General features: G+C 38.7%; 1 protein-coding gene and 1 non-coding gene across 4 annotated transcripts in view; one reads left to right on the top strand and one right to left on the bottom strand.

Annotated features, from left to right (window-relative positions):
* Positions 1-20,860, top strand: part of TERB1 (telomere repeat binding bouquet formation protein 1) — a 40,481-nt gene extending 19,621 nt beyond the window's left edge. For 2 of the 3 annotated variants that reach the window (XM_053603464.1, XM_053603480.1), the window contains 7 exons: positions 50-210; positions 9,142-9,488; positions 11,632-11,696; positions 11,993-12,088; positions 15,352-15,501; positions 15,796-15,861; positions 20,212-20,860. In XM_053603464.1, the coding sequence (XP_053459439.1) occupies positions 50-210; positions 9,142-9,488; positions 11,632-11,696; positions 11,993-12,088; positions 15,352-15,501; positions 15,796-15,861; positions 20,212-20,399 (1,073 nt within the window). In that variant the 3' untranslated portion in view covers positions 20,400-20,860. The remainder of the gene's footprint in view (positions 1-49; positions 211-9,141; positions 9,489-11,631; positions 11,697-11,992; positions 12,089-15,351; positions 15,502-15,795; positions 15,862-20,211) is intronic. The other variant, XM_053603473.1, reaches the window with a different exon arrangement.
* A 970-nt stretch (positions 20,861-21,830) lies between these two features.
* Positions 21,831-21,971, bottom strand: LOC128579938 (U4 spliceosomal RNA). The gene has a single exon (XR_008378309.1). It is a non-coding gene; the product is annotated as a U4 spliceosomal RNA (small nuclear RNA).
* Between the last annotated feature and the right edge of the window lie 2,791 nt (positions 21,972-24,762).

Genomic DNA, 24,762 nt, shown 5'->3' with positions numbered 1-24,762 from the left:
AAAATTCTAGTAATTGATAAAATCACCATTTTCCCCCCATATTACAAAGCTGAGAAATTATCTCTAAGTCTCGGAGACTATTCTTTTGATGAAAATGAAACAGAAGAATTAGAGTATGTAAATATGAAGGAAAAGAAACTTGAAGAGCACTGGAAGAAAGCAAAAGAAATTCTACACAGAATAGAACAGCTTGAAAGAGAAGAAAATGAGGTTGGCTTCTTTATTTCAAAATATAGACATTTTTCAAAAACTTTAACAGAGGGTTGGAAGGTACCAATTTCTTTCTTCCCAAGTTGTTTTAAAGAAAATTTAATGGTTTTGGCTCAGCCCCTACTGTAGCACAGTGGTTACAGCTCCGGCCACATAACACTGAGGGTGGCGGGTTCAAACCCTGCCTGGGCCAGCTAAACAACAGCAACAAAAAAAAATAGCGGGCATTGTAGTAGGCACCGGTAATCCCAGCTACTCAGGAGGCTGAGGCAAGAGAATCGCGTAAGCCCAAGAGTTCAAGGTTGCTGTGAGCTGTAATGCCATAGCACTCTACCGAGGTCCACATACTGAGACTCTGTCTCAAAAAAAAATTAAAAAGTTAATGGTTTTAAATGTAAAATTCCATATTAATACTTGGGGAATCAAAAAAATTTTATTGTTGGGGATTCATTGAGGGTACAAAGAACCAGGTTACATTGCATTTTTTAGGTAAAGTCCCTCTTACAATTGTGTCCCGCCCCCAAAAAGTGTGTTGAAACCGATCTTTTAAAAGTAGAAATGAAAAAAAAAAGAAAAAAAAAAAAAGTAGAAATGATGACTCCGGTCAGCCATCTTGCCTCCGCCCCCGATAATTCTTTGATTTTATTCTTTTTAAATTACTGCGTTGTATTCAGTATGGTAGATGTCCCATAATTGACTCAACTAATCCTCTATTGATGGATATTTAGATTATATTTAATTTATCACCAGTGTTGTCAACTCTAGAGTAGATGCCTTTTACACATGTAAGTATATGTGTGTGTGTATACAGGTATGTTTTTATAACAGCTTTGAGATATAATTCACATACCATACAATTTACCCATTTAAAGTATAGTCATCATTTGATATTTGTGGGGGCTTAGTTCCAGGACCTCCCATGGACACCAAAATTGAGAATACTTTAGTACCTGATGTAAAATGGTGTGGTATTTGTATATAACCTATGCACATACTCCTGCATACTTTAAATCATCTTAGGTTACTTAAAATAACTAATACAATGTAAATAGTGTGTAAATAGTTGTTATACCATATTGCTTGGGGACTATATATGTTAAGTACAAGACACAAATTTCTTTTTGGTTTTGTTTTTTTGATATAGAGTCTCTGCTCGACTACAGTGGGGTCATCATAGCTCACAGCAACCTCAAACTCTTAGACTCAGGCAATCCTCCTGCCTCAGCTATCCCCATAGCAGAGACTACAGGTACATACCACCATACCTAGCTAATTCCTTCCATTGTTTAGTAGAGATGGCATCTCCATCTTTCTCAGTCTGGTCTTGAACTCCTGAGCTCAAGTGAACCTCTTGCCTCAGCCTGCCAGAGTGCTAGGTAGGATTATGGGTATAAACCACTGCACCCAGCCTCAAATATTTTCAAGATGCCAGACATGGAGGGCAAACTCTATATAATTTATTGGTTTTAGTATATTCAGAAAATTGTGCAACCATCATACTAATAATATTTTAGAACATTTTTATCATTCCCAAAAGAAATCCCATATATGTTGGCAAGCACCTTCCACATTCCCCTAGGCAACCACTAATGTATTTTCTGTCTCTATAGATTTCCCTTTTCTGGACTTTTCGAATAGATGGAATCATATGTTTATTGTCTTTCGTGACTGGCTTCCTTCACTTAGCCTGATGTTTTCGAGGTTCATCCATGTTATAGTATATATCAGTACTTCCTTTCTTAAAAAATAGTTTTATTGAGATCTAGCTCACGTACTATACAATTCTCCAATTTATAGTGAACAATTTTTTTATAAATTAAACTACTGTTTTTATTGTAAAATACATATACAATAAAAATTTTCCATTTTAAGCATGTTTAGATGAACAATTCTGTGACATTCACAATGTTGTGTGACCATTACCACTAGTGATTTGAGAATTTTCATCAGCCCAAAAGGAAATCCTGTATCTGTTAAACAGGATTCAGGGAAACTGAACTCTCCATTTCCCTCTCTCCCAGCCCTTGGCAACCACTAATCTGCTTTCTGTTTCTGGGTTTTCAATTCTGGATATTTTATATAAATGAAATCATACAATATTTGGCCTTTTGCATCTGGCTTCTTACATGTTGCATAATGTTTTTAAGATTCATCCATAATGTAGCACGTATCAGAACTTCATTCTTTTTTTTCTGAGAAGACGGGCCTTTCTGTGTTGCTCATGCTGTCTTGAACTCTAGGCCTCAGCCTCAAATGATCCTTCTGCCTTGTCCTCCTAAAGTGTTAGGATTATAGGTGTGAACTACCAAACCCAGCCAACAGCTTCTTAAGTTTGTTGTGCACCCATCACTACCTGTTTCCAGAACATTCTCATCTTTCCAAACGGAAACTCTGTACTTTTTAAACAATAACTTTCCATTCCTCCTTCTCTCTATTTAAGTGTGTAGTCCTTTGAGTGACTAGCCCCCATTTAGAGTAACGTCATTAGTATAAGCACTGAGATGGTCCCAAGGGGCTTGTATGAATAACAAAACAATTCCTATCATTAAGGACTTTCTAAGGTTTTAGTAGCTTTATTCTGGGAACTAGGGACAAAGGCCAAATATATATGTGTGTGTGTGCACATATATTTTTTTGCAGTTTTTGGCAGGGGCTGGGCTTGAACTTGCCACCTCCAGCATATGGGGCCAGTGCCCTACTCCTTTAAGCCACAGGCGCTGCCCAACACCAAATATATTTTTTATTATGCCTAGCATGTTCAGAATTTCTTTCCTTTTTAAGGTTGTATAAAACTCAATTGTATGTATATATCACATTTTGTTTATCCATTCATCAGCGAGCATTTGAGTTGTTTTTACCTTTTGCCTATTGTAAATAATGTTGCAATGAACACTGCAGTAGAAATATTTGCTTGAGTCCTTGCTTTTAGTTGTTTTTTTTTTTTTTTTTGCAGTTTTTGGCTTGGGCCGGGTTTGAACCTGCCACCTCCAGTATATGGGGTCGGCGCCCTACTCCTTTGAGCCACAGGTGCTGCCCAGTTCTTTTGGGTATATACTAGAAATAGAATTGCTGGATCATAGGTGATTTTATTTATAGTTTTTTGAGGAACTAATAATTTTCTATAGTAGCTGTATCATTTTACATTACCACCAATAGTGTACATGGGTTCCATTTTCTTTACATCCTTCCCAGCATTTGTTTTTCATTTTTAAAATTATAGCCATCTTAGTAGGTGTGAATTGATATATCACTGGTGGTTTTGATTTACAATTACCTAATGATGTTGAGCATGTGTTCATGTCTGTCTTCTTTGGAGAAATGTTAATTCAAGTCCTCTTTGCCCATTTTGAATTGGGGTCTTATTATTTAGTTGTGGAAGATTTTTATATGTTCTGAATATTAATACCCTTACCAGCTATATGATTTCTTTCTTTCTTTTTTTTTTTTGAGACAGTGTCTATGTTGCTCTTGGTAGAGTGCTGTGGCATCACAGCTTACAGCAACCTCAAACTCTTGGGCTTAAGTGATTCTCTTGCCTCAGCCTCCCAAGTAGCTGGGACTACAGGTGCCCACCACATGCCCAGCTATTGTTTTTTTTTTTTTTTTTTTGGTTGTAGTTGTCATTGTTGTTTGGCAGGCCCGGGCTGGGTTTGAACCCACCAGTTCCGTTGTATGTGGCTGGTGCCCTAGCCACTGAGCTACAGATGCTGAGCCAGCTATATGATTTCTATATATCTTTCTCCTATTCTGTAGGTTATCTTTTTAATTTCTTCATAATGTCCTTTGATGCACAAAAGTTTTTAATTTTGATGTAGTCCAGTTTATCGGTTTTTCTTTTGTTGTTAGTGATTTTGGTGTTGTATCTAAGAAACCATTGCCAAATACAAGTTCAAGTACTTCATACCTTTTTATGGCTGAATAATATTCCATTGTATGGATATACCACATTTTATTTATACAGGGGGTGCCAAAAATATATACAAATTTAAGAAAGGAAAAAACTGTATTAAAATTGTGATACTTGGCTCAGCACCCATAGATCAGTGAGTAGAGCACTAGCCATATACACTAGAGGGTTTGAGCCTGGCCCTGCCCTGCTAAACAGCAATGACAACCACAACTAAAAACTAGCTGGGTGTTGTGGCGGGTGCCTATAGTCTCAGTTACTTGGGAAGCTGAGGCAGGAGAATCACTTGAGCCCAAGAGATAGAGGTTGCTGTGAACTGTGATGCCATAGCACTCTATTGAGGGCAACATAGTGAGACTGTGTCTCAAAATTAAATAAATAAATAAATATAAAATAAAATACAATTATAATACTTAATATATACTGATAACATTTGTTAACTTGTAACTCAATCGCTAAAAGGCCAAATAATCCCTTACAAATTGGACAAAGAAGGCCAGTACAGTGGCTTATGCCTGTAATCAATCCTAGCACTGTGGGAGGCCAAAGTGGGAGAATTTCTCGAATTCTGGAGTTCAAGACCAGCCTGAGCAAGAGCAAGACCTTGCATCTCTACTAAAAAATAGGAAAAAAATTAGCCAGGAGTCATGGGGCGTGCCTATAGTCCTAGCTACCCAGGAGGCTGAGGCAGGAGGATAGCTTATATAAAAAATGAAGAGCTAGTTTATATAAAATAAAGAGCTAGGAGTCTGTGCTGATAAAAATAAGTAAATGATAAATAGGAGAGAATAGACAAAGCTCATATGTAGAAGAATTTGAAATAATTTTAGATGAGAATATAGTATTAAAAGAGGATGCAAAGAATAACTTTAGTGGAGAAACCTGACAAACACTAGGTGATAAGTCATGGTGATAGTGTGTGCTCTAAGGTGTAATAGAGGTCCGAGCTTCCGAAGTTAGCTACTGTGGACTTTTTCTTTATAGCATCATCATATAGATTCTCTTTGCATCATTCCTAGTTTGATCCCATTTCCTGGATTCCATGCCATGCTCTCTTTGTTTATTCTCATTTTGATGGAGTATATTCTTCCGTATGTACTTTCCTGAGAAAAGGTGGATATAATGTAAATTTTTTGAGTGCTTACAAGTATGAAAATATTTTTATTTTATGTTCAAAATTAATTGATAGTTTGGCTGGACGTAGTATTCTAGATTGGAAATCACCTTTCCTCAGTATATTGAGGGTGTTATTCCACAGTCTTGTAGTTTCTGGTGTTATTCTTGAGGTCTAAAGCCATTCTAATCCCTTGGTATGACCTGTTTTCTCTCTTCATAAGTTTGTATAGTCTTTGAGATTTGTTTTGAGATTTCACTATGAGGTACTTTGATGTCAGTCTCTTCATCCATTGTGCTCTGTGCTTAGTAGGTCCTTTCAATCTTTTTTTGCTTGAGACAGGGTCTTTGCCTTTGATAGTTTGGTGGTGTATCCTAGGTAATTTCTTGGATTTTCCCACTGTTATCTTTGGATTCAGTTTTACCAAGTCTGCTAAGTAGGTCATCATTCACCCATTTCCTTTCTAATTTCAAAAAAAAATTATTTTTTGAGACAATGGTTTGATTTATCACCTGGACAAGAGTGCATTGACGTCATAATAGCTCATTGTAACTTCAAATTCCTGGGCTCATGATCCTCCTCCCTCAGCCTCCCAAGTAGCTGGAACTATAGGCATGAGCCACCATGCCTTACTATTTTTTCTATTTTTTATAGAGATGGGGGTCTCACTCTTGCTCAGGCTGGTTTGGAATTCCTGGCTTCAGGCAATCTTCCTACCTCAGCCTCCCATAGTGCTAGGATTACAGGCATGAGGCCCTCTGCCCAGCCTAGTTTTGAAAATTTTGTCGCCTTTTTTTTTGCAGTTTTTGGCCAGGGCTGAGTTTGAACCTGTCACCTCCGGCATATGGGGCCGGCTCCCTACTCCGTTGAGCCACAGGCACCACCCCTTTTTTTTTTTTTTTTTTGGGACAGAGCCTCAAGCTGTCACCCTGGGTAGAGTGCTGTAGCATCACAGCTCACAGCAACCTCCAACTCTTGAGCTTAAGCAATTCTCTTGCCTCAGCTTCCCAAGTAGCTTGGACTACAGGTGCCCGCCACAACGCTCAGCTATTTTTTGGTTGTAGTTGTCATTGTTGTTTGGCAGGCTCGGGCTGGATTCGAGCTCTGGTGTATGTGGCTGGCGCCTTAGCTGCTTGAGCTACAGGCGCCAAGCCTTGTTACCTTTATTTCTTCTTCATTTCTCCCTATTCTTGTGGGTTGTTTTAATCCCAGATTGTTGTTTTAATGATTGTTTTTTTTTCAAAGGACCAAAAATAAATATAGGTATTTAATTCATCATTACCTGGAAGTGTTCTTTTTTTTCATAATTGTAGAGTATATGATTGGGTTGTTATATTAATAATATGCTACCTCCTTTTCTGATAAACCTTTAGGTTATTTTAAACTTTGATTTGTTACAAACAAGTTGCAGTTAATAATAATTAACACTGTGTACATGTAAAGGTAATTTATAGGATTTTTTTCTTTTTTTTTGAGTCAGGGTCTCATTCTGTTGCCCAGGTTGAAGTATAGTTACCCAATCATAGTTTACGGCAGCCTTGAATTTGGGGGCTTAAGTGATCCTTTTGCTTCAGCTTCCAGAGTAGCTAGGGTTACAGGCATGGGTCATTGTACCCAGCTAATCTTTTTTAAAAATGTGTAGAGATGGAATCTTCTCATTATGTTGCCTGGGCTGGTCTCAAACTTTTGGGCTAAAGGGATCCTCCTGCCTTTGCCTCTTACAGTGCTAGAATTACAGCTGTGAGCTACTGTGTCAGTTCTATAGGATTTTTTTAAAACAGATATGCACGTTTTTATTATGAAAGATATACCAAATTGTTTCTCTGTGAAGGTTGTACCAGTTTACATTCCCACAAGTAATGTCTGAGAGTGTCTATATTGCTTTAGCATTTTGATGTTTGCCAATGTGATAGCTGGAGAAAGATTTCTCAGTCTTTCTTTAATATTCATTTCTCTTATTATAAGAAATGGAACCTTTTTCTGACATTTAAGAGCTATTTTTTTTTTTTTTTTTTGGTTTTTGGCCGGGGCTAGGTTTGAACCCGCCACCTCTGGCATATGGGACCGGCGCCCTACTCCTTGAGCCACAGGCGCCACCCTAAGAGCTATTTATGTTTCCTTTTCTGTGAACTATTTCCCTTGCCTGTTTTTCTATGTAATTGTTGATGAAATATAAAAATATTTATTTGTAGCTTTTTACAAATATTATTTAAATAATTATCCTGGACCAGGCTCAGTGGCTCACGCCTGTGATTCTAGCACTCAGGGAGGCCAAGGCATGGGGAGTCACTTGAGTTCATGAGTTCAGGATCAGCCTGAATTGGCTGGGCATGGTGGTCTTAATGCTAGCACTCTGGGAGGCCAAGGGAGATGGATTGCCTGAGCTCAGGAATTCAAGACCAGCCTGAGCCAGAATGAAACCCCCATCTCTAAAAATAGCTGAGTGTTGTGGTGGGCGCCTGAAGTCTCAGCTACTGGGGAGGCTGAGCCAAGAGGATCACTTGAGCCCAAGAGTTTGAAGTTGCTGTGAGCTATTTTGCCACAGCACTCTACAAAGGGCAACAAAGTGAGACTCTGTCTAAAAAAAAAAAGAAAGAGAAGAAAGACTAGCGTGAGCAAGATTGAGACCCCATCTTTACTAAAAAAATACAGAAAAATTATCCAGGTGTCATGATGTGTGCTTGTAGTCTCAGCTGCTCAGGAGGCCTAGGGCCCATTGCTTGATCCCTAAAGTTTGAGATTGCAGTGAGCTATGGTGATGCAACTGCACTCCACCCAGGATGGCAGAATGAGACTCTGTCTTAGAAAAAAAAATTTTATCTTATAGATTAAGATATAATGTATAGCTATTATTCCTGGGTGTTTTGATTGTCACTAGTTTTTGCTTCTGGCCCTTTTTTCCTCTGAGATCCTCCCTCCATCATTCTTGGTCTCTAGCAGAACTTTAAAAACTTTTTATGTGGTTACTATATTAGTTTTCTTCTAGTATGACTTTTTTTTTTTTTGAGACAGAGTCTCACTATGTCACCCTGGGTAGAGTGCTGTGGCATCACAGCTCACAGCAACCTCAAAGTCTTGGGCTTAAGTGATTCTTTGCCTCAGCCTCCTGAGTACCTAGGACTACAGGCACCCACCACAACACCAGGCTATTTTTTGGTTGTAGTTGTCATTGTTGTTTAGCTGGTCCCAGGCTAGGTTCAAACCCGCCAGCCTCGGTGCATATGTCTGGCGCTGTAACCACTTTGCTACCAGCTCCAAGCCAACTTATTGATTTCAATACTTGGAAAGTTCTTCTTTCAGTTGAGAATATTAAAATATGTGGTTTCTTTTAGAACATAACATAATTTCATTTTTATATTTAAATATTTGGTTCATTGTGCTTTTATCTTTGTGTAAACCATGAGATACCCAACTTATTTTTTTCCCCAGATGGCTACCTAAGTGCTCAATATCATTTTATTTTTTACTTTTTATTTTTATTTCGAGACAGAGCTCACTATGCCCCCCTCAGTAGGGTGCTGTGGCGTCACAGCTTACAGCTACCTTAAACTCTTGGACTTAAGTGATTCTCTGGCCTCAACCTCCCAAGTAGCTGGGACTACAGGTACCTACCAAACGCCTGGATTTTTTTTTTTTTTATAGTTGTCATTGTTGCCTGGCAGGCCTGGGCTGGGTTTGAACACACCAACTCTGGTGTATGTGGCTGGTGCCCTAGCTGCTGAGCTACAGGCACTGAGCCACTCAATATAATTTATTTAATAAACTTCCTTTTCCCTACTAATGTGAACTGCTTCCTTTCATGTATGTTCTGTTGACAATCATACTTTTTCTGCATTATTTAAAGGATGTATAAATTGGATTACAAAGCAAATGGATTATATTGAAATTATTGTAATTTTTTTCATTATAGGAAAAAATACAAAGAGAGGAATATATGGATAATATTTCATCTATGAACATAAATCTTCAGAATACATCGAAGCATCTCCATGCAGATAATATCGGTCAGGTTACCAAAGCAGGAGATAAGGGTGAAAGCCATTGTAGACAGATGCAAAGTTATAAATCCCATAGAGTCATGTCTAAAGCATCAAGTGATGACCAAATGAAGACTTTTTTGAAGGGTGCAAACCCAGTTAATGCTTGTTATACAGAGAGTGAGAAAAATAAGACTTTATTTAAAGCCAATTCAAGCTGCAATCAAAACTTACACGAAGAAACAACTTTTGAAAAAAAGAATTTTGTTTCTCAATCAAGGTATAGTTTAATAATTGTTCTTAACTCTTATTTATTCAGAAAGCATTCATTGTGCATTACTTTGTGCCACACCGTGCACTGGGGATATAGAAATGATAAAACATGGTCTTGGGAAGAGTCTAAAGTAGGAAATGTTGGGAAAGGAGTTTGGATGGGAAGTATGGGTCAGTTCATTTAGGGCCGTGTAATATCATACTCAGAATTTTTGGTTTTAACTTGCAGGGTCTAGCAAGCCATTAAGAATTTTAAATTTCAGGCCGGGCGTGGTTGCTCACACCTGTAATCCTAGCACTCTGGGAGGGGAGGCAGGTGGATTGCCTGAGTTCACCAGTTTAAGACCAGCCTGGGGTGTCTGTCTTTAAAAACAGCTGAGTGTTGGGCGGCACCTGTGGCTCAGTGAGTAGGGCGCCGGCCCCATATGCTGAGGGTGGCAGGTTCAAACCCAGCCCCAGCCAAACTGCAACAAAAAAATAGCCGGGTGCTATGGCGGGCACCTATAGTCCCAGCTACTCGGGAGGCTGAGGCAAGAGAATAGCTTAAGCCCAGGAGCTGGAGGTTGCTGTGAGCTGTGGGATGCCACGGCACTCTACCAAGGGCCATAAAGTGAGACTCTGTCTCTACAAAAAAAAAAAAAAAAAAAAAACAGCTGAGTGTTGATAATTGCTTGAATTCAAGAGTTGGAGGTTGCTGTGAGCTGTGATGCCGCAGCATTCAACCCCAGGTGACTAAGACTCTGTCTCCAAAAAAAAAAAGAATTTTAAATTTAATGATATAACCAGATTTGAATTTTAGAATCCTACTCAGAAAAGAAAACCAAAATCTCTCTACCTGAAGTGATAGGACATGCATTAATAATCCATCAGCAATGTCGCAAAAACAGTTTATAAGTTTCATGATAAATGGAATTGGATGTGAGGAACATTTGGTTTGGGTTTGCCCTTTGGCTTCTTCCCTGCATTTTATCACCAATCCTATAGATCCTTTCTTCCTCACAGGTAGCTTAGTGGGCTGGACCTGGGGTTGTAGCTTTTCTTCTTAAACTCTTCTTTGTTTTTAAGGAAAAAATAAAAATAAATAAAATAAAATAAAAAGATCATTCTTGATGTTAAATTTTCTTTTTCTTTTTTTTTTTTTGAGACAGAATCTCAAGCTATCACCCTGGGTAGAGTGCCATGGCATCACAGCTCACAGCAACCTCAAACTCTTGGGCTTAAGCGATTCTCTTAACTCAGCCTCCCATGTAGCTGGGACTACAGGCGCCTGCCACAACTCCCGGCTATTTTTCGGTTGTAGTTGTCATTGTTGTTTGGCAGGTCCAGGCTAGATTTGAACCCGCCACCTCTGGTGTATGTGGCTGGTGCCCTAGCCGCTGAGCTACAGGCGCCCAGCCTGCTGTTAATTTTAACTTGATTTTTCAGGGATGTGAAATTATTAAGCAGAGAAATATGCTCTTGGGCCAGCCAAGCTCAAGCCTCCCGTGTATGTCCTTTTTTCTTCTTTTGGGTTAGCTATATTTTTACCTCAGCTGAGTTATTAATATTTCCATTTCTTTGAAATGCTTTTTTCTCTAATGTACAAATATATGCAAATGGACAGATAGCTATAACTATAAAGTTACTGCTATATCTGTTTTCTGGTTTATAACTCTTGCTTTTTTCTTCACTACCTGTGACCACTGTGACGATATAGTCAAAACTTAACATTTATTCATCAAGGACCACAGGGTTCAAATATAAAAATGTTTTGGGGGTCAGGAAGGATGTTTTTGTTCATATCCTTCAATGATTATTGTTAGTTCTTTGCCATTCCACACCTCATGTTCCTTTTTTCTCCCACTAATTTTGTTCTCTCCTTTTTTGCTCTCATCTCTCCTACACTCTTCCTTATATCATCTTTTCGTCCATGTTTCTCCTGTGATCAATACCATTGCCCTCTGGAATCTCATATAAACTCTAGTTCTAGAAACAAGGCTGTAACTGTTAAAGACCCTAATTTGACAAAATTTGGTAGATTTTGGTGGATCCTGGCTCTACCTCCTTCCGTCTGCCAAATATCCCAAATCATTCCACCACTTACAGAAGCATTTGCCCACACACTAAATCATATGTTTACTTTTAGTAATCTGTTGTCTGTTTTCTTTCAGTGACCATGTTTTTAAACATCCAACTCACACTGCCAAAAATAGAAAGGAGCAGTTACCAGTAACAGGTATGATTAAAAATATTTCTGATTTGTTTTTTGAAGAAAACATATATTTTGGTGACTGATACAGCTAATAATATATACATTAGTATATTGCTCTTTAAAGTATAAGCTATACTTTTGACTCTTTCTGGTATAAATGCCTCTATAAATATCCAGGATCTTTCTGTATATCTACCAGGATGACTCTATTTATATATTACTGGGCTAAAGTTTATGAAAATCTTGAGAATTAATAAATTTTATAAATGTTTGGTTTTTTAATTAATAAAAAAATCTGTCATTTTACAATTTTTTTCCAGATCCATTTACATTATGCTCAGATATAATAAACAAAGAAGTAATCGGTTTTTTAGCAACTGACAAATGTTCAAAAATGTTGAAATATAGGTGCTCAGGTAAATATTTTTTTAATTGCATTTGTTTCATAATTAAAATTTTATATAATATTATTTAACTAGAATTTACAATAGTTCTATCTATGTGATTCAAACTCCGTTTCCTTTGGAGATGTAACAATCTGGGACATCAAAGCATTCAAATTAATATCTTCTACCTGTATCAGGCTGAGCTCCCAATATTTGTTTATGTGAATCAACGTAGTACTTTTTTTCTTATATTATCATTCTCTTTTTGTCATAATACCATATAAGTTTAGCTTTACTATAAACATTTTTTGTTTTCAGAGATTATGTTCTAAATATTATAGGCATTAACTATGAAACAATACCTATTTTTATATTTATATTAAATATATAAATGTTTATAGTACTTCATGCTCCATTACTTATTTTTTTCTGCAGTGCCTTTGTAAATGTTTCAGAGTCTTATTCTATCCTTTCTCTCTCTTCACACCTCAATATTTCCTGTTTGTTCCACTCCATTGTACCCCACTCTGTGGACAAAAGTGAGGTTACTCCTCTTAAAGAGATTATCTCTGTTACTCTAAAGCCGTGGTTCTCAACCTTCCTAATGCCACGGCCCTTTAATACAGTTCCTGTGGGTCAAGACCCACAGGTTGAGAACTGCTGCTCTAAAGCTTATGTCTAGCCATAATCTGAATTCCATCTCTTTTTTTCTTCCCCATTTTAATCCTAATGGTGAAATGTTTCTCCTTAGTCCCTTTTGACCTATTAACTTCTTTTGTCCAACCTTAAACTGTGCTCATTTTTCTTCATCTTAAAAAAACAAAATGGCAGTGCCTGTGGCTCAAAGCAGTAGGGCACTGGCTCCATATGGCGGAGGTGGCGGGTTCAAACCCAGCCCTGGCCAAAAACTGCAAAACAAAACACCAAATACTTCATGAAATTTACTTATCTTTTTGAGTATTCACCAACTCTTCCCAATAGGTGTACACATCCCATTAGGAAGTAAATGTAATTAATAAGAACAAAATACAAGTATTTTTCCTTTTAGTTGTATTATTTTTTTCTTTCTTTTTTTTTTTTTTTAAAATACAAGTCCCTGGGGCTGGAGCCCAGGGCTTTGTGTTTTATTTTATTTTATTAGATTTTTTTTTTTTTTTTTTTTTTTTGGCTGAGGATGGGTTTGAACCCACCACCTCCAGCATATGGGGCTGGTGCCCTACCCCTTTGAGCCACAGGCGCCACCCTGTATTATCTTTTTCAGATGGCTACTAAGTTGTTAGAACATAAACACTTATTAGATTGTTTTGGATCTCACAGAACAGTTAGGCATTTCTTTTGGCATAGGGGTGCCAAGTGAGAAAGTTTGGGAATCTTTGGTCAAAAGCAGTATAGTTGGTGGAGTGCCTGCTTTATAACTGTTAACCTTCCTTCATCAAGGTGTTTCTTTCCTAGTTTCTTTCTTCACCACTGACCATGGATTCATTTCACAAACATTATAGAGTATTTAGTCCTTGGCAGTTACTGGGATCAAAGATAATAGAACCTCACTTTTATGGTTTTATCTTTCTCTTTCTGCCAAATTTTCTACAGGTATTCTCCCCAAGACCTAGTCTAAAGCATTTACTCAACTCTGTCACTTTTGGTATCATCTAGTATTTTAATGACGATTTTCATGATTAGGAATCACCTAAGCCCAGGAGTTGGAAGTTGCTGTGAGCTGTGTGACGCCTGGGCCCTCTCCTATGGGCGATAGAGTGAAACTATGTCTCTACAAAAAAAAAAAAAGTACGTGATACTACCTGTGAGGAATTCTAGTAAAAACACTTGAACTGGAATCTATTCAATCATCTAGATCTAGTTACTAGTTTATAGGGCACTCAAGAACTTTTTTTTTTTTTTTTTTTTTTTTTCTGTAGAGACAGAGTCTCACTTTATCAACCATGGTAGAGTGTCGTGGCATCACACAGCTCATAGCAACCTCCAGTTCCTGGGCTTAGGCGATTCTCTTGCCTCAGCCTCCCAAGTAGCTGGGACTACAGGTGCCGGCCACAACACCCAACTATTTTTTTGTTGCAATTCGGCTGGGATCGAGTTTGAACCCGCCACCCACAGTATATGGGCTGGTGCCCTACTCACTGAGCCACAGGTGCTGCCCAAGAAGATTTTAAAGGGCACAATTAGGATGCAATCAGCAAAACCCAGCCTTTGAAAAACTATAGTACCAATGTCCTAGTGTTTTCAATAAGTAAACTGCAAAGAAGAGAAGAAAACTGATAGATTAAAGCAACTCAAGAGATACATCAACTGGGCACAGTGGCATACACCTGTAGTCCCAGTTATTAGGGAGGCTGAGGTGGGAAGATCATTTGAGCCTAGAGTTTGAGGTTGAAGTGAGCTACGATCATGCCACTGCACTCCAGCCTGGGTGACAGATCAAGACCACGTATCTAAAAAATAAAAACAAAAAATTAAAATATTTGCAGATGAAATGATACTTTAATGCAAATTCTAGGCTTCATAATCCAGTGTGTAATGGGGACAGAGCCAAGTGGGGATGTAGATAAAACGTGATTAGCCATGAATTAATAATTTTTTTTGAAGCCGTGTGATGGATACATGGGGGTTTATTGTGCTCTTCCCTTTACTCTTGTGTGTTGGAATTTGTCCATTAAAAAATGTTAAAACCAGGCCAGGTGCAGTGGCTCATGACTATAACCCTAGCACTCTGGGAGCCCAAGGCTGGTAGATTGCCTGAGCTCAGGAGTTCAAGAGAGTAGCCTGAGCAAGAGGGAGACCTGTCTCTACTAAGGTAGAAAAACTAGCTGGGTGTTGTGGCTGGTACCTATAATCCCAGCTACTCAGGAGGCTGAGGCAAGAAAACCCCTGGAACACAGGAATTTGAGGTTTGTTGTGAGCTATGATGCCACAGCACTATACCCAGGGTGACAGGGTAAGACTCTGTCTCAAAAAAAAAAAAAAAAAAAGTTAAAAAAGATGACTGAGCTTAAAGATTACTTTTTTGGCTGTCTTACCTGAACAGTGACTCCTGCTCAGAACCAGACAAGCTAGGTGCTCCTTTTCTATAGTGCTGTTTCTCTCTGTTCACACCTCTTTCCCAGCAATTTACTTCATTGTATTGTATTTGTTGTCTTTACTCCTTCACATGACTTTGAGCTTCTTGAGGTAAGTTCCTGATTTCTCTTTAGTTACCATCATATATATATTTGCTTTCATAGATTTGTTACTAGATGTTTTGTGACATCTATACATCACTCTAATTTGTTTTCTTTTAGGTTGCATAGCAGTAGGAAAATCCCTGAATAGCCGAAATTTTAGCAAGCTTTTGCATTCTTGCCAGTACCAGTGTGATCATCACAAAGTCATTGTGGAAGCTGAAGACAGATATAAAAACGAACTAAGGAAATCACTCATCTGTAACAAAAGTAATTAATTTAGCAGATTTAAAACCATAATTATGACTATACCTAACAGCTTATGCATTAAGTATATTAAAAACTAGAGGGTAAATAATGTTGAAAAGAAAATCTGTCTCTAAGCAACCAGTAATTTAAGATGTACCAGGGAGTAGACTTAGTCTCTGATAGTTTAAAAATTCTTTCTAATCCACCTAAGGATTCCCACTAGAAGGACAGGGAACAGAAATATCATACTAATGGAATTGATATGCTATTCAGGTTGATACTCTAATTATGCTAAATGATTTCCATATTTTTCAGAAATTCTGCTGACCCCACGTAGACGACAACAACTCAGTAATAAATCTACTACCCCTGGAGGACTAAGTGAATATATTTAATTTTTAAATGAACTTAAATTTCATATATTCCTGAGAAAGAAGTGAACAGCTGAGTGGATGTTCTTAGTTTCATCATTAATGACTCTTAAATGATAGCCCTTGACTCTGATATGGGTCATACTTACTATGAAAAAAGACCTCCCACTTCCCTTCATGTTGCTTGCTTACCCACCGTATGCCAGTTGGGAAAGGAGCAAGAGGAAACTAACATTTATCAAACATTTGCTGTGTGTTAGGTGTTTTATAGATACTATTTTCTTTAATTCTTACAAATAACATTGTAAAATAGGTATTTATTCTCCATTATAAGGCACATTAAGTTAGTAAACGGCAGAACTTAGATTCAAATGTAAGAACCAGAAATGCTCTTGTTCTGTCCTCTGGATCATATTTCTATTTTAAGAACAAAATTAAAAGTGCTTCAGCGAGACTTTGCAGAAGATTTTTGTTCAAACTATAATACTTCAAACATAAAAAACTGAAGAAACACACAGTATAAGCGCCTTAAAACCCTGCTTAAATATCAAAATGCTTCTTAAGCAATTAGATAATTTATTTAACTACAGGATTAACACTTCAGGTTTATTATCTTTTGAAATTTATCACGGAGACTGTACAATATCATTGTCTTCTATTCACATGGAGTTAACATTTGTTGAGTAAGAAAGTGGACCACATCACTTGTCAAAGTAGTCTAAGAATTAGTAACATTTGTAGAACCACTCTGTTATTTATCACAGAGATATTGGACTTGGTACATCCAAGAAGCATTTTGCCACATACATTTATTCAGCTATTTTTACTGCCAAAACCTTGAAAGAAATTTAAAACTTACTGTGTGTATGTATATGGTTTTTGTTTGTTATTTCAGAGAGTTTCACTTTGTTGTTGGGCTGGAGTGCAGTCATCACTGCAACCTCAAACTCTTGGGTTCAAGAAATCCTCCTGTCTTAGTCTCCTGTGTAGCTAGGGCTACAGGTACATGCCACCATACCTGGCTAATATTTTAAAAAAATTTTATAGAGATGGGGTCTTGCTGTGTCACTCAGGCTGATCTTGAACCTCCTGGGCTCAAGCAAGCCTTGTGCCTTGACCTCTCAAAGTGCTGGGATCATAGGTTTGAGTCACTGTACCCAGCTCAAGCTCAAATTTACTTTTTTTTTTGGAGACAGGGTCTTACTATGTCACCTTCGGTAGAGTGTTGTGGCGTCAGAGCTCGCAGCAACCTCAAACTCTTCGGCTCAAGTGATTCTCTTGCCTCAGCCTACCAAGTAGCTGGGACTACAGGCCCCTGACACAACACCTGGCTATTTTTTTGGGTTGTAGTTGTCATTGTTGTTTAGCCGGCCCAGGCCAGGCTTGAACCCGCCAGCCTCGGTGTATGTGGCCAGCACCCTATTCACTGAGCTACAGGCGCCAAGCCTCAAATTTACTTTTTATATCTAGGTCTTTTTTCTAGGTTAAAAGTTCTATATGCAAATTAAAATTAAGTATAGTATCACTATAGAGGGGCCCACTTTTTGAAATAATATTTTCTGCAGAAATTGTTAGAAAATGTAAATTTTCCAAGAGACACATGTTACACTTGGAAATCTTGTTCTTGACAAGGACTTGCCATCAAATTAATAATAGATTTGTTTCAAAAACATATCTTAAAAGCAAATATGTAACAACTAAAAATATTCTGTAATCTATTTGCATAGTAAAATCTGCAGAGCCTTATGAAATGGACATATTATGGTTATACAGAGGAATCTTAAATACTGGGTTAAGTGACATTCAGCTCATAAATACCATACATATTTTTTTGTAGGGTAGACTTGCATTAGAGCCTAACAATTAATTTGCCTGATTTCTTAGCATTTAGAAAGGCATCTTGAGAAAGTAGTGATTTATGAAAAACTAAGGCAAGAGGATTGCTTGAGCCCAAGAGTTTGAGGTTGCTGTGAACTATGATGCTAGGTCACTCTACCAAGGACGACAGAGTGAGACTTTGTCTCAAAATAAAAAAAAAAAAAATTGTGCAATAAATCCTTCATCTCTTCCTGTTATGGAAGATGTACCATCTGTACATAACACTCACTAAATTAAGCTGGGCACAGTGGCTCACACATGTAATCTTAGCACTCTGGGAGGCTGAGGCAGGTAGATTGCTTGAGCTCATGAGTTCCAGACCAGCCTGAGCCAGAGCAAGACCTTGTCTCTAAAAATATCTAGGCGTTGTGGCAGGCGCCTGTAGTCCTAGCTACTTGGGAGCCTGAGGCAAAAGAATCACTTGAGCCCAAGAGTTTGATGTTGCTGTGAGCTGTGACACTATAACACTCTACTGAGGGTGACAAAGTGAGACTCTGTCTTAAAAAAAAGAGAGAGAGAAATTGGTCTTATATCTCTTTCACAAATAGGCCAGGAATATTTGGTATGTTGCCATCTTTTTCCCCTTTTGATAAATTTCCCTTTTTTTTTTATGACATTCACCACCATTCATTTAATTATAGTTTATAATCAAACATGAGCCCATTCTTTTGAGAAAGGACCACTGTACTATCTAAGCATGTGAAGATTTCCCAAAGGCTCTCTTTCAGGATAGATTGGTGTTTTGAGAGGATTTGAAAAATAAGAGCCCCTAAAATTAAGCCCTCCTGCCCAGTTTCCTTGCTTTTCTTTAATATTTAGTCAGTAGTAAGAGGAGTACTAAATAAGCCACTGAGGAGCATCTTGGGGTGTAGTGAGTTGCTTCCTCTTTCCAGGCTGTCTGGTACTCTGATATAGGAACATGTTGAGGATGTGTGCACAGATGTATAAGAGTCTGGGAGATGGTAGCTGCAATTGAAAAGTGGAGCTTTGCATGATCAACTCTAGGGCCTCAATATCCTGAAAGTTATAATAACCTATCTTGTTCTGGTTATTATGAGTTTGAATCATGTAGCATGTGAAGCTGAAGACTATTTCTTGGATAACCACAGTTTTCTAGTACACTCACAAGTAAGGAGTAACTTCATTGATAAGTTTTGAGACAGTTTTACTGACAATTACTTTTTCTTGTCATCAAATATTTGCTACCTACCTATGTGTGTCAGATTCTATTCTAGGCACTGAGAATATAATGGTGAATAATAGACAAAAATCTCTGCCTTCACAGAGCTTGCACTTTAATACTATTTATATACATCGATTAATCAGTGCTATTTGTATACACTGTTTCATTAACTTTCTGCTGGTAAGATATTCTCTTCTGTTTTAAAAGGTCTGAACTTTTACTGTTATCTTAGGAAAGGTATGTCAATGGCTGTGTCGGCCTACAAGGGCAAGATTTTCTAAGGGTGAGTGAGCACAGCTAAACCTGGTTGTACTAAAGCAAATAGCAGCCTCAGGTGGAAATACAAAAAACTCCTTAGCAGCATCTACTTAAAATGATACCATGGGTTAACAATGAATGAAAAAGTTTGAAGAAAACCATGTTTAGAGATACAGCTGTGTATTCTTTCCATTATAGAAAGTATCCCTAAAAACCCAAATAGTTAAAACTTCCTTCCCCATTGTGCAGCCTATTTTTAAGTTGTTTGTTTGTTTTTTGAGACAGTCTTAGTATTTTGCCCTCGGTAGAGTGCTGTGGCGTCACAGTTCACAGCAACCTCAAACCCTAGGGCTTAAGCAATTCTCTTGCCTCCACCTTCCAAGTAGCTGGGACTATAGGCGCCCGTCACAACACCGGGCTATTTTTTGGTTGCAGTTGTCATTATTGTTTGGCAGGCCTGGGCTGGATTTGAACCTGGCAGTTCTGGTGTATGTGGCTGGCACCCTAGCCTCTGCAGGTGCCAAGCCCTATTTTTAAGTTTCTATTAAGCTGATCCTGCATGTAGGTAGTGAACATGCTTTTTAAAAACAAATTTCAAAAAAACCTTATTCTTAAAAATATTACTCCTACCTGATACTTAAAGTAACAAGTATTGATACTCTTTTCTATTCTATGAAGTTATGGAACCCTTTGGGAAGGCTGTATCTGTAAGATAGGTAAGCTGTTTGTTAACTGTCTCACAGGAATGTTGAATTAACAATTGAATGCTCATAAACTTTTGTTTCTTAGTTGAAGATGTTGCAAGTATTATCACAAAAGACTAAGCTACAATTGTTGAAGAAGTGAGAGCAATAGTATCTAACTTAATAGTAGGCACTCTAGTTTTTAAAATTGAAGTGAAATTTGATAGGATGAGTAGTCCAGGCATGATGTTTTCTCACTCGACAGTTTATATCCTTAGAATAAGTTAAGTATTTATTTGGGACTTAAGACCTGTTTTCAGTAAGTACTAATATATTTTACAAATCTAATTGATTGCAGAAAAAAGAAGAATTCGTAAAAACTTTACCAAGGAAGAAGTGAATTACCTTTACAATGGCGTTAAGAAAATGGGAAATCACTGGAATTCAATTTTATGGTCTTTCCCTTTTCAGCAAGGACGGACAGCTGTGGACCTTGCTCGCAAATATCAAAAGCTGACCAAACACTCCAAATGTGGGGCTTCTTGATAGGAAGAATATTTTGCCAATTTTTAGTTTGGACTCTTAAAATGCAGTGCCTTAAAAAATACAGAATTTAAAATAGTCTTCTAAACTCTCATGAGACAGGGAATGTAGAAGTGGGGATAGTTATAATTAAACAGTTTTTGTGATGCTGAAATTCATTGAATTAGAGTAGTTTACAAAGCAAATACATTTTTAATGTGCAGATTAGTAAAATAAAATTCCTTCTTATGATGAAACATTTGTTTAGGAATATGGTTTTATTTTTTCTCAAGCTCAAAAAACATAGCTCAAGAGGAAAAATTACCAGCCTTTAAACATTACAGTGAGTACTACATGGGATATTTGGATTTTACTATGTTTACCCAGGGCCAAAGTGCCCCTACACAATCTCAGAAAGATAGAACAATTTCTGAAGCTGTGTTTGAGATCCCCAAACACTAACTCAAAATATCAAAATGTTTGACATTTTGTGAATGAAAATGTTTCCTCTTCTAAAAGCTAATTGTGCATTGCTTTGAATATTCCCATATTGTGTGGTCATGTTTACTTCATTTTGGAATAGGTTAATTGGCTGTAGCTTTTTTTTTTTAAATAAAGTCTCACTTTGTCACCCTGGGTAGAGTGCCATTGTGTCATCATAGCTCACAGCAACTTCAAACTCTTCAACTCTTCAAACTCACCCAACTTCAAACTTGGGCTCAAGTGATCTTCTTGCCTCAGCCTCCAGAGTAGCTAGGATACAGGTGTCCACCATAATGCCTGGCTAATTTTTCTATTTCTTTAGTAGAGACTGGGTTTCACTTTTGCTCAGGCTGATCTCGAACTCTCAAGCTCAAATAATCCTCTAGTTTGGGCTTCCCAGAGTGCTAGGATTACAGGTGTGAGCCACCATTCCTTGCCTGCTTTGCCTTTTTAAAAGTATCTACCACTTATCCCTCTTCCCCTTCTAAATCTTTTTCATTTTTTTTTTTTTAAGAGACAGGGTCTCACTCTGTCACCCTAGTTGGAGAGCAATAGCCCAAATATAACTCATGGTAACCTCAAACTCCTTAACTGAGCTTCCCACCTCAGCATCTTGAATTGCTAGAACTTCAAACCCACACCACCACACCTGGCTAATTTTTTATTTTATTTTTTTATTTAAATTTATTTTTTTATATAGAGTTTCTGTAGAGACCATGAAAAATTGCCAGTGCCAGGGGCGGCGCCTATGGCTCAGTGAGTAGGGCGCCGGCCCCATATGCCGAGGGTGGCGGGTTCAAACCTAGCCCCAACCAAACTGCAACAAAAAAATAGCTGGGCGTTGTGGCAGGCGCCTGTAGTCCCAGCTGCTCGGGAGGCTGAGGCAAGAGAATCGCCCAAGAGTTAGAGGTTGCTGTGAGCCGTGTGACGCCAAGGCACTCTACCCGAGGGTGGTACAGTGAGACTCTGTCTCTACCAAAAAAAAAAAAAAAAATTGCCAGTGCCAACTACATTGCAAATTTTCAAGGCGGGGTATTGGGAAAAGTTTTCAATTAGCGGTGATTATACCTCACATAAACCTCATTGGCTATAATACTGCCACCGTGCAAAACTATTTTATTTTTTGTATAAACAGGGTTCTTATTATGTTGACCAGGTTGGTCTTGAACTCCTGGCCTTAAGTGATCCTCCTGCCTTGGCCTCCCAAAATGCTGAGGTTATAGGTGTGAGCCCCAATGCCTGGCTCTTGTACATCTTTTGTCCTTTGTGTTGATGAGCCCTGGCTACTTCATGTTGCTGCAGAACAGTATCGTGTCCCCATATGATCTTAGTCACTGAATGCTGGACACATTTGTCTTTATAAAATGTGTCCAAAGAAAATGTGATCTAAGAAGTGCAGCCTGACTGGCAGAGTAAGGAGTCAGCTTCTTTCCTTGGCTCTGTGAGGTTTTATGAACTCTCAGATGCTTCTTGGCATTCTACATGACCAACTCTCAGATTATAGTTATGACTCTTAGATTGTAATTTTTATTATGTTCAAATATTTCCTGTCCATATGCTTTTTTTTTTTTTTGAAACAGAGTCTCAGTATGTTGCCCTTGGTAGAGTGCTGTGATGTCACAGCTCACAGCAGTGTCAAACTCTGGGGCTTAAGTGATTCTCTGGACTCAGACTTCCAACTAGGTGGGACTACAGGCGCTCGCCACAACACCTGGCTATTTTTCGTTGCAGTTGTCATTGTTCTTTAGCAGGCCTGGGCGGGCTTGAAACCACCAGCCTCAGTGTATGTGGCCAGCGCCCTACTCACTGAGCTACAGGTGTTGAGCCTCTTACGCTTTTTTTGTTAAACCTTTCTACAGGATTTTAGTATTCCCTGTTAAATTTCACCTAGTTACATTTAATCTGTGATCAGTTTGTCATCCAGTATATTAGGCAACCCTTGTTTCAGGTCATCCACAACTTCTATAAGTATGCTGTTATATTCTCATCCGAGTCACTGATGGCACCTTGACTTGGGGGCCAAGGCAAGAGGTTGGGGTAGGCCCCTAGTAGCTACCAGGTGTGGTCTCTGCTCCTCATCAGCTCCCTCTTACCAGCTACATTTCACTTTCTAACCTATGATGCAAGTTGTCAAATAACCTATTGAAATCTGCATTTGCTATGTCTGCAGCATCCTCCTACCTGGTATTTCTGCAAAAAAAGAAAAATTCTGTATAAATCTAATGCTATCTTTTCCATTTCCAACTGGTCACATAAGAGAATTTCACCTAGTGCTGATTAAGCATACTGGCCCATAGTTTTCATCTTCTCACTATGTCTGCTCTTCCCAGGCTTTCCAGGATTTTTTTTTTTTTAATTTTTTTGTAGAGACAGAGTCTCACTTTATCACCCTTGGTAGAGTGCCGTGGGGTCACACAGCTCACAGCAACCTCCAACTTCCTGGGCTTAGGCTATTGTCTCACCTCAGCCTCCTGAGCAGCTGGGGACTACAGGCCCCCGCCACAACACCCAGCTATTTTTTTGTTGCAATTTGGCCCGAGCCAGGTTTGAACTCGCCACCCTTGGTATATGAGGCTGGTGCCCTACCCACTGAGCCATAGGCACCACCTAGCTTTCAAGGATGTTAACTATTAAGGAGTTTTCATTCCTACTGTCTTGTTTAAACATTACATCCAGGTTGGCAGATGATATGCCCAATTGTTGGATCCTGTAATTCATGCTGTAACATTTTTGGCAGAGTCAGGACCACAACACTATTTATCTGCAACTCACATAGGTGGTTGCTTTTCTGTCATATATCCCTTCCCTGTGATATTTAGCCTACTTCCCTAGAGAATAGCAAGACACCCCCTTACCCCCCCCTCAGGTAGAGGCCACATCTAAAATTAAGCTTGATAGGTGGAATGTATTTTTTGTTTCCTCTTAAAAAATCTGTTAGTAAGGCAAAGCCAAGTGTATTGTTCACTGTGGTAAAGATTACTACTTCATGGTCTTTATGCAGGAGGAGGTGCTAAGCAGAATATTTATGAAGATTTGGGGGTTTTGCTTAAGGTCAGTCTTGTAATGCAGGGCTTGACTAGGGTTAGACCAAGTTCTCATGATATAATAGTTTTAAGATTGGTGAATAAGGCCAGGCGCGGTGGCTCTCACCTGTAATCCTAGCACCCTGGTCCAGGTGGGTGGATTGCCTGAGCTCACAGGTTGATCAGCCTGAGCCAGGGCACATCTGACCCCTATCCCCTGTCTCTAAAAATAGCCCAGCCGGCGGCGGGCGCCTGTAGTCCCAGCTACTTGGGAGGCTGAGGCAAGAGAATCGCGTGAGCCCAAGAGTTTGAGGCTGCTGTGAGCTATGATTCTACAGCACTCTACTGAGGGCGACAAAGTGAGACTCTGTCTCCAAAAAAAGGATTGGTGAATAAGATAAGAAGCACGGGATGCAGTGGCTCATGCTTGTAATCCTAGTGCTTTGGGAAGCTAGGGTAGGAGAATCGCTTTAGCCCAGGAGTTCAAGATCAGACTGGGCAACAAAGACACCCCTCACCCCCACCCCATCTTCAAAAAAAAAAAATGAAAATTAGCCTGGCGTTGTGGGCGCCTGTCGTCCCAGGTACTCGGGAAGCTGAGGCAGAAGGATCGCCTGACTTAGGAGTTTGAGGCTGCAGTGAGCTATGATGGTGCCACTGCACTGTGGTCGGCGCAACAGAGAAACTGTCTCAAAAAAAAAAAAAGTACAGAATAATGTTACTTTCTAGCATTGGGTCATTGGGCTGGTTTCTTAAATTTTCTGAGTTTCAGGTTCCTCATCTGTAAAAGAGTTAAGATTCAGCGAGATGTGCGTTCCTGGATCAGTCTCATTTCAAACCCTGAACTTTACACTTCAATTCTTAAGGCTTTTCATCGACCA

This window comes from Nycticebus coucang, chromosome 2 (assembly GCF_027406575.1).
Source record: "Nycticebus coucang isolate mNycCou1 chromosome 2, mNycCou1.pri, whole genome shotgun sequence".
In the NCBI taxonomy this organism is placed as follows: domain Eukaryota; kingdom Metazoa; phylum Chordata; class Mammalia; order Primates; family Lorisidae; genus Nycticebus; species Nycticebus coucang.
This window is presented reverse-complemented; position numbering and strand designations above follow the sequence as displayed.